Here is a 16,354-nt window from a genome sequence, read left to right on the forward strand (position 1 = left end):
GTATATGATAAAGAAAATACAGCAAAATGTTCTCTGTAGAATCTATGGGTATTTCCTACACAATTTTTTAAATTTCTGAAGAGTTGAAATGGGGTGGGGGGGAGGGAGGCCACAAAAGTTTCTAAAATAGATTAAGGTATTTTTAACTTCAAGCACAATTCTTTGAGAAGCAAGTTACTGAGTCCACTGGTTGCCCAAGGGCTCACTATGTATCAGTACAAACGAACACTGAATACAATAACTAACAGCCAGCTCTAGTGGGAAATGGGAAATGCATCTTTCACTAGAGACAGACATTCCTTTCTGAGTAAACATAAGCAAACCAACCAAAAAAACTAGAGACCTGGCTAGGTTCTCTCTGTGCTTGCTCTGTAAGGAAACCTGGGAGCAGGTCTGAGGGGGACGCCAGGGAAGATGGTGCGTGTTTCTCTCCCCCAATCCAACAGTGAGGAGGGTCTCAAACTTCACTGAGCGTAAGAATCAACTGGGGAACTAATTACAAATGCAGTTCGCTGGTGCTACCCCACAGACTGACTCTGTAGCATTGAGGGGGGTCTGGAAATGTGCATCTTTGAAAAGCAGCCAGGGGACTCTGATGCATGTAGACCATACTCTGAAAAATGTTCCTCTCTGATGGTGGGGAGAAAGCAGGACTTTGTTACAAAACCACAAGCTTGAGCCACAAGTTATTCAGGGTTGGGGAGCAGTCAGAAAGACGAATTTCCAGTCAGTCAAGGAAATAAGGGTAAAAGAGCCAAGGGTTCTCAATCTGAAGTCCTAGGAAGCAGGGTGTGGTGGTGGCAATAACTAGGCATCAAATCATTCCCCATCAATAAGTAAGACGCCAATGCGCAGCCAGTATTTAATTCTTTAAGCTGCCCCACATTTTTCACATTCATACAATAAGTGTACAGCTCAGTGGTATTAAATATATTCACAACGTGCTAGCACCCCCACCATCCATCTCCATTACGCTTTCATCTTGTAAAACTGCACCTCAGCACCCATTAAATAACAACTCTCCATACCCCCCCACCCCGGCAACCAGCCTTCTATTTTCTGTCGCTATGGTTCTGACTACTCTAAGCACCTCATATAAATGAAATCATACCGCATGTGACTTTACATTCTGTTTCTTCATTCAACGGCATTCTTTAACGTTGTTCTACACTAAAAATGAACATCTTTTAATATTTCTATGTTTACCAATCTTAATATTAGGTTTTTTTTTATGTAACCTGTAAGTGAAAACACTGCTAATCACAGTGGCTATTAAGATCACATAGCCATAACAAGGAGGCTTCTCTCACACTTTATTCTAAATGAAGACAAAACAGCAAAGTATCTTTACGTACTGAGCCTGAAAACCTAAGCAGTGCAGAAAGATGTATATATTAAGGACCTACAAAATAGCAATCCAGGATCTCTGAACAGTCATTTCACTATGAAGTTGAAATGACTGATGGATATAATATATTGCTTAAGTTTAAATTAAATATAGATTTCAGACAGAAGGACATGTTCTATTCCTACTAACCATCAGCGGAAACAGGCCTAGTGCAGGAAAAAGAAGAAAAAGAACTTGAAGTAGAAGCTCTGTGGTTTGGAAAGAGCACAGTATTTGGACTCAGGAAACTGGTTAAAGTACCTGTGCTCCCACTCATGAACTGTGTGACCTGAGGTAAGGCACTCACCCTCTCTGGGCCAGAATTTACTCAGATAAAATGACAATACCTGTCCCTCAAAGTATAGAATGAAAGAAAATGTACAAAATTACTTTTGAAAATTTCCTACTACTGTATGCTGCTTTTATTATTATTAATCTGGTTTTTCAAGATTTATTTAAAATTCTTAGTTATCGCTGCTTTTAAGCTAAGAGTAATAGTTAAAGAAAAATCTGGCATGCAAGTAATTAGGCTTGAGCCCCAGCTACCCCTCATGTGTTACCAACGATACAGCTACTGGGTAAATGAAAGCACCAGGTGTCTCTCAACTTTTGGCTGGACCCACACCCACCCAGTTTTGATCGAATCAACTCACTGGTTACCTTGAAATGATCTGAAAACCTCCTGTCACTTTTATTTTAAGCATATGACTTTTTAAATGTATGAGTTCATGAGAAGGGAGGGGGCAGACTAGGTAGTAGGAAATGGTCTTCAACAAATGCAGCCGTAAACCCTGTGGGGGACCCTCGAGGAAGAAGTAGTAAAAGGAGCTTGGTGGTGGGAAGGCTGGGATCCACCCCTCAGGTCAGGCTTGGAGGCTGCCCAGCTTCAAATCCTCAGGACCCTAAGAGGACTGGAAAAACCAGTCCCATTCTAAAAGGACCAGAAAAGGCCCCACCTCTGGCCTCTGGCTGCCTACTCAGTAGTGCCCACTGCCTACGTGTTTGTCCTTTTATTAATATGGCTTTCTTCGTGTCTCTTTATGACCTCACCTGGTTTCTTCTGAGGTTACTCCTATCTTTAAATATAAGATCGTCTATGAAATAACAGCTTATATTTACTGTTTGCTACATACTAGGCCCTGTGCTCAGTGCCTTACCTCATGTAATTCTCACAATAAACCTACAGGATACTACGTCCATTCCATTTTACAGATGAGGGACCTGAAGTTCAGAGAGGGTCAGTGACTGCTCCACACTCCCCTGTATGTGGCAGAGCCTCAATTCACCTGGTGCCAGAGCAGAGCTGCCTGGCAACAGCTGTTCCTCACACAAGCAGGTAAGCTGAGCTCCATGCTGTAACTGCCCACCCACCTCTCCACCACCGTGAGGGCGTCGCTGAAGCGCACGACGAACACGTCCCCGATGAAGTACTCGGCTAGGCGGCCCACAGCCTGCAGGAGGGAGCTCAGGTCTCGCAGGGAACAGTGCAGCCGCCGGCAGTCGTTCTCTGCTGTGATGTTCAACCTGTGTCCTGGAACATAACACTTCAGATGGTTTTTCAACAGGAAGAACATGCTTTAATTACCGCTACAGATATCTGCTCATCCAGGCAAGCTACATTCAGCAAAACCAATTTTTGAAACATAGCAACCCACAGGCTGCTTCCCAGTACCAAGCAGGGAAACTGGGCAGGCTCCACCTACAGCCAGACCCACATGCACCCCAAGGCCAGAGGGAGAAACAGAGACAACAGATAGCCCGGGCCGTGCTCACATGGACCGATCTGATCCATGACTGGATTCCTCTGGACCCTGTGAGGAATGACACCGCCAATTTCACAGACAAGAAAACACACCCACGGGGGCCCAGTAACTTGCCTAACGTGGGTCGTATTTCCAGGGCAGAGCTAGACTCCTAAGCTAAGTCTATGCGACTCTGCGGGCTTTCTGCAAATGGCCCTGGTGCAGAATGGAGTCTCCATGGGCTGACAGGGTTCAAAGAACAGGGTGCACTCAGCACTCCCCCCCAGGTTCGCAGGTAGCACCGTATGGACCAAAGGCATAGGACTTGGGATTCAGAAGACACAGGTTCCCTGCCACGTGCAAGCTCTGTGCCTCAGAGAGCCCTCTAAGTCTCAGTTTCTTCATCTTTAAAATGGAAGCAAGCGCTACTATCTAATTCACTATAGTAAGGGCTGAATTAGAATGTGTAAAAACCCTATGAACTATAAAACATTATTCAGTGTTTGTAATTAATAATGAATAACAAAGAGCTAGTGATTTTCTAAGGCCTGAAACTTTCCTTCAACATTTCTTCAAGTTGAGCAAGGAGGAAACAAAGATGAAGGACAACAGCATCCTCAATGCAGCCACATCCTTGCCCTTTGGACCCCTCTGCCCACACAGGTCTACAAAATATATTAATTACTGCCAAGCCAGAGAAAGCGCTCTCCGTCTGACCAAGTCCTCCTCCTGCATCCAGGAGGAAGGAGGGGGGGCAGTAACAGTAAGATCACTGCCACAGGGCACCTGCAATCCATCCACTCCCTAAATACTTTTCAAACCTTCTCCTGCCACTGCCACTTCAGGATTTTACTCTGCTGGAGGCAGGAACCTCCCCCCTCCATGGCGCTCCACAGCATCTTCCTAGAACCCAGATCTAAGCACAAAGCTCCCAGCAGGCAAGGTGCCAAACCCTTCTGGGGCTCCCTCTGGCCAAAAGGGAAAATCCCAACCTCCCCAGCTTCAGCTGAGGTCTCTGTGACTTCACCTCCTCCTCCGATCCCACTCTATCACCTGGACCCACTGATGACCCCCTGGTGCCTCGTCTCTGCACCGCTGCACAAGCTGGGGTCTCTGCCTGGAGTCCCCACGTCACTCTCTGGTCACGCACACCTCACGGCCCTCATATAGCCTGCAGGCTCACCTAAGTATCGCCTGTCCTGGAAAGCCTTCCCTCCCCACTCCCCCAACAGAGGGAACTCACTTCCCCTCCTACACCCCCCCAGGGCACTCCGTGCACGTAAGGAGATAAACTACTGATTTATAAGTCTGTCTCCTCACTGACTGTGAACTCCTTCGTGGTGAGGGGCTCTGCCCAGCAGCCAGCACGGCACCTGGTACAGAATGAGTGACCACAGATGTACGACTGAATTTGACACACACAACAGAGAGCTAACTAGAGCAGGAGAGAGAGTCCTGGGGGCCTGAATTTTCTCATACTGCCCTTGGGAGCATTCACTTTACTATGTAAACGTGAATATGGATAAGCGACACTGGTGGAGAAGAAAAAGGAAGGATGACACCTAAGAGACTGGGGGTGAAGCAGCAAGTTCGATGCCTCAGCTCCTACACTGACTTCCAAGTGCTGAGGCTGGAAGAGAGCCTGTGACAGCCCCGAAGGAAGGACAAGAGCCTGGAAAAGGGGACTCTGTGACCAGGGTGTTGTTACAGTGGGTCACACCCCAAGGAGCAGAAGAACAAAAGGAAGGGGCAACTCAAGGAGAGAGCCAGTGACAAAGCCGGCCCTGACCTGCCCGATCACCTGTCTGCTTGCAACACTCCCCGTGGAGAGCAGAGCCTCGGGGCAGAAACACGGAGTGGGCTTCTCAGCCTCAGGCAGCCCTGCCAAGGCCGCTGGGTGGGAGTCTAAGGAGGGTGGGCCAGCTCCCCTAGTCAGAGCAGGAGGGTGAGCGTCCCACACCTCCAGCCAGAGGAGCCCACAGAATACACAGAACCAAGAAGTGGTTCTGGTCGTGCTTGGTCACATGAGAGGGAAAAATGCCTCTCTCCTCTCCTCTCCCAGTTAACAGGAGTGCCACAGTTACACACCTTCTGAATGTCAAGGATGTTCAGGGTTACTGCTATGTAACTGAAGCCCAGAGTAAACAAAAACCTGTTGTTCCACCTGTATGCAGACAACCAAGGCTTAGGGCTCTGTGGGAAATAAACCCTTAAGAAAAACACACCCTGGAACTGGATGGGGTGGTGGTACAGGCTTCAAAAGAGATGAGGCCAGCTCTCCTTTCAGAGAGCAACGTGGACAGGTTTCGAATCCGCATCAGTGGCCCCTCACGCTCCCTGCACGTACCCGTCCTCATCTTCCACCCCATCTCCCACCGAGCTCTACCCTGACGAGTCAGTTTCAACTTATTCACTGTACTAAATACCAAGAACTAGGTACCCTTAGGTACAACCTAAGAACTAGGTTCTTAAATATTTTAAGCATGAAGGAAAACATTCTGTGTTTCTCTTTTAAAAACCAAACCAAAACACCACCCTAAATCATGTTTCCCTAGTAGATGGTCATGAGACAGCTTAAAAGCCATGGTGACCCGGCCTGCCCCTCTTCCCCTTTGGCCCCTGCATCCACGCATACATCTGAAGCATGGCCTTCCCCCAGCCTTGCCCCTCCAGCCTCTTCCTGGACACCTCAACTGAATACTAGAGAGCCCAATGCCTCTTGAGGGAGTCTTCCATCTTTGGACAGCTTGGTCAAAAACACAGGGGTCTCCCTATAATTGCTCCTTATTACCCCTGGTCCCGCCCTTTGAGGGGAGGAAAACAAGCTTGAGCCTGCTGACACGTGACAGTCCTGGGGAGATACGGAGAGAGGGGTCACACTCTTGCCAGTCTCCTCTTGGCTGAAATACACCCCAGGGCCCCTTCCATTCTCTGTGTCACCCTCCCTCGAGAATCCTTGCCATCCTGATCACTCCCCTCTAAACCTACCCTAATTTGTCTGACAAAAAGCAGTACCTAAAATGAAAAACAGCTCGCAAATGCTATGTGTGTCTTAGACTATTAGTTTGAACCATATGAGATTGCTGATATTTGACCGTTTCTGACCTAACAAAACTGCAATTCCATATAATTCAACTTAAAACATATGTGCCATTCAAGGTTCACATTAATCAAAATGGCAGTTGGCTCTTCCCTGCTCCATCTGCAAGGCAGACAAACATACAGGCAGTAAGTACCCTAAATCAGTCTCCAGCCCCTGCCCCCCAGCCTGGAAACCACATACTACCACCACCACCAAAAAATCATGCAGGGTGCCACACCTCAACCTGAGGGGCGGGCTAGAGTTCCCGCTGTGAAAAGCTGTTCAGATCAACCCACATTTTCTTCTATTTGGCTAAGGCTTCGTTCCCTCCTTCCTCCAGTCAACAGCATAGAACATCCGCAAAGTGGAGCCTGCAGGGGAGAACACTGCTAGGTACAGCTTTCAGAGATAGAAAATATCATGGCCACACTGAAGTCCTATCTTACAGAAAGCAAGTCACCCTGCAGCTGTCTAGATGTACCTAAGCCACATCCAAAGAACAGCTCACTGGCAAATCACTGCCCTGGAAAGAAACATCTTAATGTTAAATATAATTCGGTCTTTCTTTCTTTTCTTTTCTTTTTTTTTTTGGGAGGGGGGGGGTGGGGGAGGCTGGGAGATAAAGGTATAAAAATTAGCATTTAAGGTATTCCACTCTGAGAGAACAAACAAGTCATAAACGAACCTAAGCAGAAGAATTTAAGTCCAAAAATCTATATACTGTAGCTGGAGCAATCTCTTAGGCAGGGAAGTTTGCACAGCTAAACAGAAAAATTAACAGGGCTGCTTAGAGCAGAAATATTGCCCCAATGAGGGAAGATCTCAGTGAGGGGTGGCAGAAGCCAATCACCTACAAAATGGATACCTGAGGGCCACATAAGGACACAAATGCAGCACTAGGGGCACAACAGGGCTTTGAGGATTTCTCAGACCACAAAAGGGACAAACAGCGAGGGCAAAGGATGATTCCCAGGGGTAAGGGAGGAGGCACAGTGACTGATGTACCTACCACAGGGACAGCGTGTTTTGCCTTGGACTTTACTGAGGAAGTGGAAGCAGGAGGATCAGCAGAAGCAGAGTAAAGAGTAAGACTCCCATCTCACAGGCTCTGGAATTCAGGCCAGGAGAAGGTCAATGCAAATGAAAGGAACGGGCCATAACCCATCAGGGGAAAGAGACGTAGTTTCTGGTAAGAGGCAGTAAGCCTGACTAATATAGCATGGAGGTTATATGAGGGGTAAATGACCATGGGAACCAAGGAACAAAACGTACTCAGAGTTTCCATTTTTTAATAGCCTTTGCATTGGAAACTTGGCTTTTGCTTTGTCATGAATAAGAGAGCTCATTTTAAAACAGGAAATAAGGATTTCTCTGGCCTGAGAGGTTCTGCCACTGGGGTATATGCACCAAGGATCAGTGCTAGGGATGAGGTTTAGAAATGACCTGGAAGAGCCAAGGGCACTGTGAAATTGCCAGTAAATGGGCGGCAATGAGAGCAGGCATAGGATATTTCATTTAGGGAAAAATCATTCAGATTATCCTTCTCAGATAAGAAGCTCTAAGTTATCAATTATGTCACAGAAAAAGGACTTAAGAATCACTGCAGATTTTCACCTGAAGACCGACTCAATGTAATGTAAAAAAAAGTCAGCTACTAACACTGACTTAAGGTCAATTTTGGGGGAAAGGAATACAAGCTCGACTTTTTTTTTTTTTAAGATCAAGAATGTCTTTAGGGTCCTGAGTATATTCTAGTTTGAATAGTGGCCCTGAGGGAGAGATCACCATAGTACGATTTTTCCCAAGAATGGTTTCTGGAAACATCTGCAGCATTTGTACACAGTCAAATGTCCATAAATGCTGACAGCATTTTACAGGCGCATTTGCTTTGAAAAGTGGTCTTTTTAAAGTTCTGCATAAGCTGTTCTTACCCTATCTACACAATCAGGGCCTAAAGCTGGGGCATGCCAAGTCCCATCAACCTCCTGGGGCCCAGTGGATTATTTAGAAGCTAATATAGTCATGGAAACAAGCCGTCACAGGCCACCAAGAAGGGCAGCCTCAGAAGGAGCCTCTTGGGGAGGCTCTGCCACAAATAACAAGCTCATCCAGGCAGTGGGCTACACCCTGGACAGCTCTGTGCCAGGCTGAAACGAGAGTTACACAAGAGAGCGGAGCCCGGCCAGGGCCAGGCATAACTCCTGTAAGGAAAACTGGGAGGAAGAGCAGTGTGAAATGACATACGTGTGTGTGTGTGTGTGTGTGTGTGTGTGTGTGTGTGTGTGTGTGTGTGTGTGTGTGTGTGTGTGTGTGTGTGTGTGTGTGTGTTTTCTCTCAGCTGGCAGAATGAATGTCAGATTTTGGTTAATTCAACTTTTTATCATTCCCTATTATACCATCTTGGTACTAGCACCAACAAGCCACGTGACCTTCGGTAAACTAACATCTCTGAACATTAATTTCCTCTTCTGTAAAACAGGAGAACTATTATTAGTACTTACACCTCACAGGCCAGTTGAGAGAATTAAATAACATAAGCAAATAACATGGTGCCTGGCATGCAATGTGTGTTCTACAAATAGAAGGTATTATTTTATCATTATTATTAACAAAATAACCAAAAAATGCTAACCCTAAACCCCAAGCTGGTGAAACCTGCCAACAGCAGGCCAAAATCTTTCCAACTGGCTACAGTCAGGGCTATTGACACAGGAGAGCTAACCATCCCCTAGGGTGAGCTTCTACCAGTCCACCTGCTGCAGAGTTGCTCCCATGTCCTCCTGATTCTAAAAGCCAGAGAAGAACGAACCCGTCGCAGGAAAGTCCAAGACCATTTTTTTCTAGTGTACTAGCTGGCTTAAAGGACACAGAGAAATATTCTAATCACTAGGGTTTTTCAAAAGTCCTACCTCTTTGCTCCAAACCAGCTTCCTTTCTCTCACTGAGATGCCTCTTTGGAATATGCGGTCACAGCCTCATCTCTTACCTCCCCCAAAGCTCCTTTTTAATCATGATTTTGTGTGTTTTTTTTTTTTAATTTTCCCTGTTTAGAAATGGAGAGAGAGGGAGCAGTAGGGAGGGGGCAGTGGAGAAAGCATGTTCTGACAACACAGAAGGCAGTAATTAAATATCAGTCCAATTTTTTCTGAACATTAAATTAGAAAATAAAAGCCAGTTTACCTGATGCTGAAGTAACTATAAACTGCTGTAACCCCAGATAAACTTCTAAATTGTCCTGAAGAACTGGAAACTGAAAACAAAGAAACAAAGATTTAAAAACTAAAAAACAAAAAAAACACAGCATAAATGCAAATTGTAACAGCATTTCAACAATGAAAGAAGTACCTATGGTGGGGAGGAACAGGATAAAAACCTTTTCTCTGGGAAGCTTTATATGCAGCCAAGAAGAGGTGGCACCCTTCAGCACCTCCCACCCCCGGCAATTTCTACAATTGAAACCACCAGTTAATATTTGGAATAAGAAAGAAAATAACACACCAGTTTGATACTTTTTCTATTTTTTATTATTTTATTTTTTGCGGTATGCGGGCCCCTCACTGTTGTGGCCTCTCCCGCCACGGAGCACAGGCTCCGGACACGCAGGCCCAGCGGCCATGGCCCATGGGCCCAGCCGCTCCGAGGCATGTGGGATCTTCCCGGACCGGGGCATGAACCCGCGTCCCCTGCATCAGCAGGCGGACTCCCAACCACTGTGCCACCAGGGAGGCCCCAGTTTGATACTTTTTCTAAACAAAGCACTGGATGCTGGGTATGATTATTATGATTATTATGTTCTTAAAAGAGGACATCAAGCTCCCAAATGATCTACACCTTCTAGAGCTCTGAGACAGGGCTCACCTCCGTTCAAGTCCAAGGAAAACCCTGCCTTTGAAAGAAATAGCACATATGCCTTATTAAAGTGCATGGCAGAGTGAAAAGACAGCCAAATTATTTGGAGTCAGTTTGCCTTACTCATTTAGCAGACAGGACTTTCATAACCAGAGCTCTACCTTTTCTTTCTAAAGCTGCTAACTCACCATTAAGATAAAATTAAGACGTTAATACGACAGGTCCCAAAGAAAGGCAGACGGCAAAATAAAATGGCTGTGCAATGCAAAGCTGACCCTAATAAATTATCTTGCCTCTAGAGGAGAGATGGACTTAATGAAATCTCCTCAAATAACAAACACCACTTAGTAAATGAAATCAGTCCTTATGACTAAGGATTCTAGCACATACACACAGGCAGAGAGTACCCAGCAAATAATTTGTCAAGAGTGAGCTTTACAAAGGCTAACTTTTCAACGATGTAATTTTTATAAATATATCTTCCACTTGGCTTAGCCACTTCTGAGCTACTGATGAAAGCATCAGTAAAATTCATATTACACCCAAGAGTTTAGGAAAGAAAAACAGAGCTTCCAAATGTTGATTTTAAAATATCTGGGCGAAATGTTAACATTTTTAAATTTGAGGGTCAGTTATGGTAATTATTATTGTTTAAAATATATACACTTTATAATACTGGTGAGCAAAAAAGCCTTACTACTCGTGCTATATGCAGGGAAATAATTAGGCTCTTCGTTCCCCTCCAAGTGGTGAGTTACCAGTGTTGAGAAGGCGTGTGTGGGAAGGAGCTCCATCACTTTGGCCACTACCTCCAAGCTCTGGCGTAAGTACCGCTGCCACTCTGTCTGCTGCTGCGGGGCAAACACAGAAGGATCAGCTCTCCCAGACAGGCAGAGTCTCATCATCTTCCCTGCCAACCTGTCCTCAACCTCAAGTCCACTCTCAGACATAAATATGTGAAGAAATAGCAAATGATGGAACCAGGTTATTTGGTATTTTAAAAAGGCTAAGCTAAAAAAATTTTTTTATTTTTTAATCCAGTGAATTAATTTCACAAGAAGCTATTTCCTCAAAAAGCAAATGATCCACATAGAATGACCTACTTTTCTCCCTATTGTCATAGGAATAAGATATTTTTAAAAAGCCACCTGTGAAATGCTCAAGTCCCCTTTACGTCATCCCAGCTATAGGAATTGGTTCATTACCTTCTGAGACAGCCCGTTACTAAGCACATATAAGTATAACCAACCACACCAGTGCCAGGCAAAGTATGGTCCTCAGACAGGCAGCATCAGCATCTCCTGGTGGTTTGTCAGAAATGCAAACTCTGTGCCCCCACCCCAGACCTCCTGAATCAAAGTCTATTTAACAAGCCATCCCAGTGATTCTTATCCAGGCTAAAATATGAGATGCACTGGCCTATATCAAACAGGTAACGGGAAGTGAAGCTAAAATTCACCAAGCCTCTACTATCCACCAGGCACGTGGTCAGTACATCCACATGTGCTACCCTCACATGTAACTGTCAACACAGGTCAGTTCAGATATATCCTTCCACTTTTGGGAGATGAGGAAATTAAAGCTTAGAGAAATTCAGCGACCAGACCTCTACCCCCATCCTACCCAGGGTTGCAGAGATTCAAATCCAGGCCATCTGATTCCAAGTACAAGGCTCTTTTGAACCCAAATATGGCTTCCCTCAAGGTCTTGACCACACCACAGTGGCTGTTATTTTGAGAGTCATACCAGTGACCTGAAATTTTTTAAATGCATGGTGCTTAAGAAAAAGGAACACTGGAGTTGTGTCCTTAAAGACATTTTCCTTACAAACGCTGGGCACACCAGCATTATTAAATTCAAGATTGATTTTAAGAGATATCAGTTTACAAAATATATATAGTCAAAAGAGACATCCTTTCATTCTAGCCTTATCATTTAAGTATCTCTTTAACTATTTCCACCAGCATCCAGCTAGCTTTTATTTGTTGCCCAGAGTGTGGGTGCAAGGCAGGGGAAACAGGAGGTAGATGCAGAGTTCTTACTAAACCACTTTTCACTGTACACATGGTTTTCTCTACTTACCTCTCTAGTCCATAGAGGTAAATGCCTGTAAAACTTTTTTTTTACAGTTAATGAACCCAAAGAGACCAGTCGGATACAAATTTCAAATGCATAACTCAAATCATAAGACCACTCTGGCTTAAAAATAATCTCCAGAGCAAAAGGCCACGGGTTCCAAGGCTCCATTTCGATTCATACCACAGCATGACAATGAATAAGGTCAATTAGGATGTGCTGCTTACATCGTCATCCAGTGTCTCGTCATCCAACTCCTCCAGCTGGGCCTGGTTGTATCTGAACTGGATTCGATTCAACACCTCCGTGAGCAAGAGGACTAGGGCGTCTTCGTACCTATGTGGCAGGGAGAAATTCAACATCAGATGAAAGGAGGCTTTTAGCCTAGGATTTCAAAAAAGCCTCCTGTACTGTGAAGGGAATGGTGTCTGTGTTGGATCACCATACACAAGAAGCATCTAAACTAAACTTAGTTTATGGTTTTGCAAGTGCTATGTGAGAGTGGAACAGTAGCAGGGGTGTTTGTTTATTTATTTAACTATGTTCCAGGCACAGAACATACTGGATTGAACCTTCTTGACGGATTGAACCTTTTATCATTATATAATGTCCTTCTCTGCCTCAGGTAGCAATTTTTGTCTTAAAGTCTGTTTTGTCTGATATTAGTATAGCTACCCTTGCTCTCTTTTGGTTATTGTTTGCATGGAATATCTTTTTCTATCTTTTTACTTTAAACCTATTTGTGTCTAAAATTCAAGTGAGTGTCTTGAACAACATGTAGTTGGATCATGTTTTTTAATCCATTTTGCCAATCTTTGCTTTTTAACTGGAGAAGTTAATCCTTTACATTTAATGTAATTACCAATAAAGGACTTACTTCTGCCATTCTGCCATTTGTTTTCTCTATATCTTTTCTTCCTCAATTCCTCCAGTACTGCCTCCTTTTGTGTTAAATAGATATTTTCTAGTGTGCTATTTTAATTCCCTTGCCATTTCTTTTACCAAATATTTTTAAAGTTTTTTTCTCAGTGGTTGCCCTGAGAATTGTAAGTACTATATATAAATATCTATTAATTCAATGATTCAGTCCTTTTAACAACTGTGACAGGTAGGTGGTATTATCGGTACTTTTCTGATGAGGAAACTACAATTAACAGAAGCTAAATAAACTGCCCAAGGTCACAAAGCTAGCTGGTTTGAACCCAGAGCTCCCTAACTCAACATGTCATGTTCTTCTCTCTACGCATAAACCACCAACAGGCTTGGAGCCTGCTCCACCCACTCCAGAAAACCTCAATTCTAGTCAATTTGTAAGAACACTTAAAACCTAAAAGGAGAGATGGAAAAAGCCTAAGGGAACAATGACCCTTTGATCTATGTCTAAGAATAATTTCTCAAAGAAACATGTGGAGCCCTAGGCTTGGATATTTCCCACATGTGATAAGAACCTAACTCAGAAGACACCATAGTTCTATGTGACAGTTGCTACCACAAGGGCCAACAAACCACTAATTTTCAAGAACAAATCAAGTAGCCTGAATGCTTGCCTGTCCTGAAATGTTTCTACAAGAAGTTCAGACCTCGTCTTACTCACAAGGCAAACCAGGCAGGCTGGTTATTCAGCTCTCAGTGCCAGTCCACTCTCCACGTTTTGTGATGCTGGGACTCAGACTACACAACGCACATTTCTCCTCTGCCTGTTAGGCTCTGTCAACAGGGGCACTGGAGGAAAACTGGAAGGCAGAAGGAGGGGCAAAGGGACCCCATTCTTCCTGTGGGCTTGCTGTCCTGGCCAGTGTCACCCCAACAATGGTCACCTGGCAGTAATAATTGGTTCCAGCTTCCACATTCCCCAAACCAGCCCCATCACGAACTCTCAGAGGTGCTAGCAGCAGCCAGGTTACATCTTCTCCTCAAAGGATTAAGTCCCAGCTCCCTGGGGCCTCTCCTCTGAGCTCCTGTGGCAGTTGGGTGATACCCTCTCCTCAGAGATCTGAGCTCTAGCAGCATGGGGGCCGTCCCTCTGATATTTGACATTTTAATGACACCAACACCTCTTTCCTTTGTACCGCTAGCCCTAGTGGTGGAGCTGCTTCCCACAGTTATCATCTGTGTTGTCTCAGTGGTCAAGGACATGGAAAGAAGTCATCTGGTGGGACCTCTGGGAAAGCTTCTTTTGTCTAACCTCTCCCTCTTATTCCTGCTGCCTGAATCACAGGTGTGATGTCTAGATTCAGCAACCATCTTTGACTATAAGGTGACTGTGGAGATGGAAGCCATGCCTAAGGCTGGTAGAACAACAGGTAAAGGGATCCAAATATTAACTGACAGGGACTTCCCTGGCAGTCCAGTGGTTAACACTCCAAGCTCCCAGTGCAGGGGGCACGGATTCAATCCCTGGTCGGGGAACTAAGATCCTGCATGCCGCACGGTGCGGCCTAAAAAAAACAAACAACAAAATATTAACTGACATACCAAAACAAAGGAGACACTGAACATTTGTCAAGGGAAAGAAAATCAAGATTATCACAGATGACACAGATGTTGAATTATCGAAGATTTTTAAAGCAGCTATTATAACCATCCTCCATGAGGTTCTATCAGCTGGAAGGTGTTTTGGACTGAACTGTGTCCACTCAAAATTCCTATGTTGAGGGACTTCCCTGGTGGCGCAGCAGTTAAGAATCCGCCTGCCAATGCAGAGGACATGGGTTCAGTTGCTGGTCCAGAAAGATCCCACATGCCCTGGAGCAACTAAAAGTCCGTGTGCCACAACTACTGAGCCTGTGTGCTGCAACTACTGAAGCTTGCGCACCTAGAGCCCATGCTCCACAACGAGAGAAGCCACCGCAAGGAGAAGCCCGCACACTGCAACGAAGAGTAGCCCCCACTCGCCGCAACTAGAGAAAGCCTGTGTGCAGCAACGAAGACCCAATGCTGCGAAGACCCAACGAAGACCCAATTTATTTAAATAAATAAATAAATAAATTCACATGCTGAAGCCCTAACTCTCAGTGTGACTGTACTGGAGACAAGGCCTATAAAAGTTAATAAAAGTTAAGTGAGACCATAAGGGTGGGGCGGGCCTTAATCCACTTATATGAAGAGGAGGAGACATGAGGAAGTAGGAGCGAGTGTGCTCACTCTCCCCCACTCCCTGTTCATGCACAGAAGAGAGGCCATGTGAGGTCACAGAGGGAAGGCAGCGTCTGCAAACCACGGAGAGCCCTCACCAGAAACCAAATCTGCCAGCACCCTGATCCATGACTTCCAGTCTCCAGAAGTATGAGAAAATTAATTTCTGTTGTTTAAGCCACCCAGTCAGCGGTATTTTGTTATGGCACCCCGAGCTGATTAAAATAGAAGATAAAGGATAATGAAAAAGAAACCTGGAACTTCAAGAATGAAGGGAAAGCAAGAGAACTGACAAATCTCTTGGTAAATACAACAGACTGCTTATTGTTTCTCTTAAGATCTTTAAAATATGAATGTTGGATGAAAGCAAAAACAGAACACTGTCTGATGGGGTTTTCAATGTACACAGATGTAAAATATATGGCAACCTCAATACAAAGAAGGGAGGGCAAAAAGATCTATATGGTGATGAGGTTCCTATATCACACTTGAAGTGGTAGTATGTTAACGTGAAAAATTAAATATATATATATATATATATATATACACACACACACATATGTATATTTTTTTTTTTTTTTTTTTTTTTTGCGGTACGCAGGCCTTTCACTGTTGTGGTCTCTCCCGTTGCGGAGCACAGGCTCCGGACACGCAGGCTCAGCAGCCATGGCTCACGGGCCCAGCCACTCCACGGCATGTGGGATCTTCCCGGACCAGAGCATGAACCCGTGTCCCCTGCATCGGCAGGCGGACTCTCAACCACTGTGCCACCAGGGAAGCCCGTATATGTATTTTAATATACAGAGCAACCACTTAAAAAACTCACATAAAGAGATATAGTCAAACACTCAATAGATACATTGAAAAGGAAAACTAAACTTGTGTGAAACAACAGTCTCAAAATAAATGAAGCAAAAACTGATAGAACTGAAAGGAGATGTAGACAAATCCACAATTATACCTGGGAGAATTCACCTCTCTCTCAGTAACTGATAGAACAAACCGGATAAAGACAACATATAGAACACCATCAACCAACCTGACCTAACTGACATATCTAGAACACTCCACACAACAACAGCA

General features: G+C 44.7%; 1 protein-coding gene across 3 annotated transcripts in view; it reads right to left on the reverse strand.

Moving 5' to 3' along the window:
* Positions 1-16,354, reverse strand: part of XPO6 (exportin 6) — a 107,364-nt gene that overhangs the window by 20,867 nt on the left and 70,143 nt on the right. Inside the window, exons 10-13 of one of the 3 annotated variants that reach the window (XM_060031969.2) lie at positions 12,364-12,472; positions 10,819-10,908; positions 9,392-9,461; positions 2,759-2,918 (exon numbers count right to left, since the gene is read on the reverse strand). In XM_060031969.2, the coding sequence (XP_059887952.1) occupies positions 2,759-2,918; positions 9,392-9,461; positions 10,819-10,908; positions 12,364-12,472 (429 nt within the window). Of the gene's footprint in view, positions 1-2,758; positions 2,919-9,391; positions 9,462-10,818; positions 10,912-12,363; positions 12,473-16,354 lie in introns of all 3 variants that reach the window. The other 2 variants (XM_060031968.2, XM_060031970.2) reach the window with 2 other exon arrangements.

Source organism: Delphinus delphis, chromosome 15 (assembly GCF_949987515.2).
Source record: "Delphinus delphis chromosome 15, mDelDel1.2, whole genome shotgun sequence".
NCBI classification, from domain to species: Eukaryota; Metazoa; Chordata; class Mammalia; order Artiodactyla; family Delphinidae; genus Delphinus; species Delphinus delphis.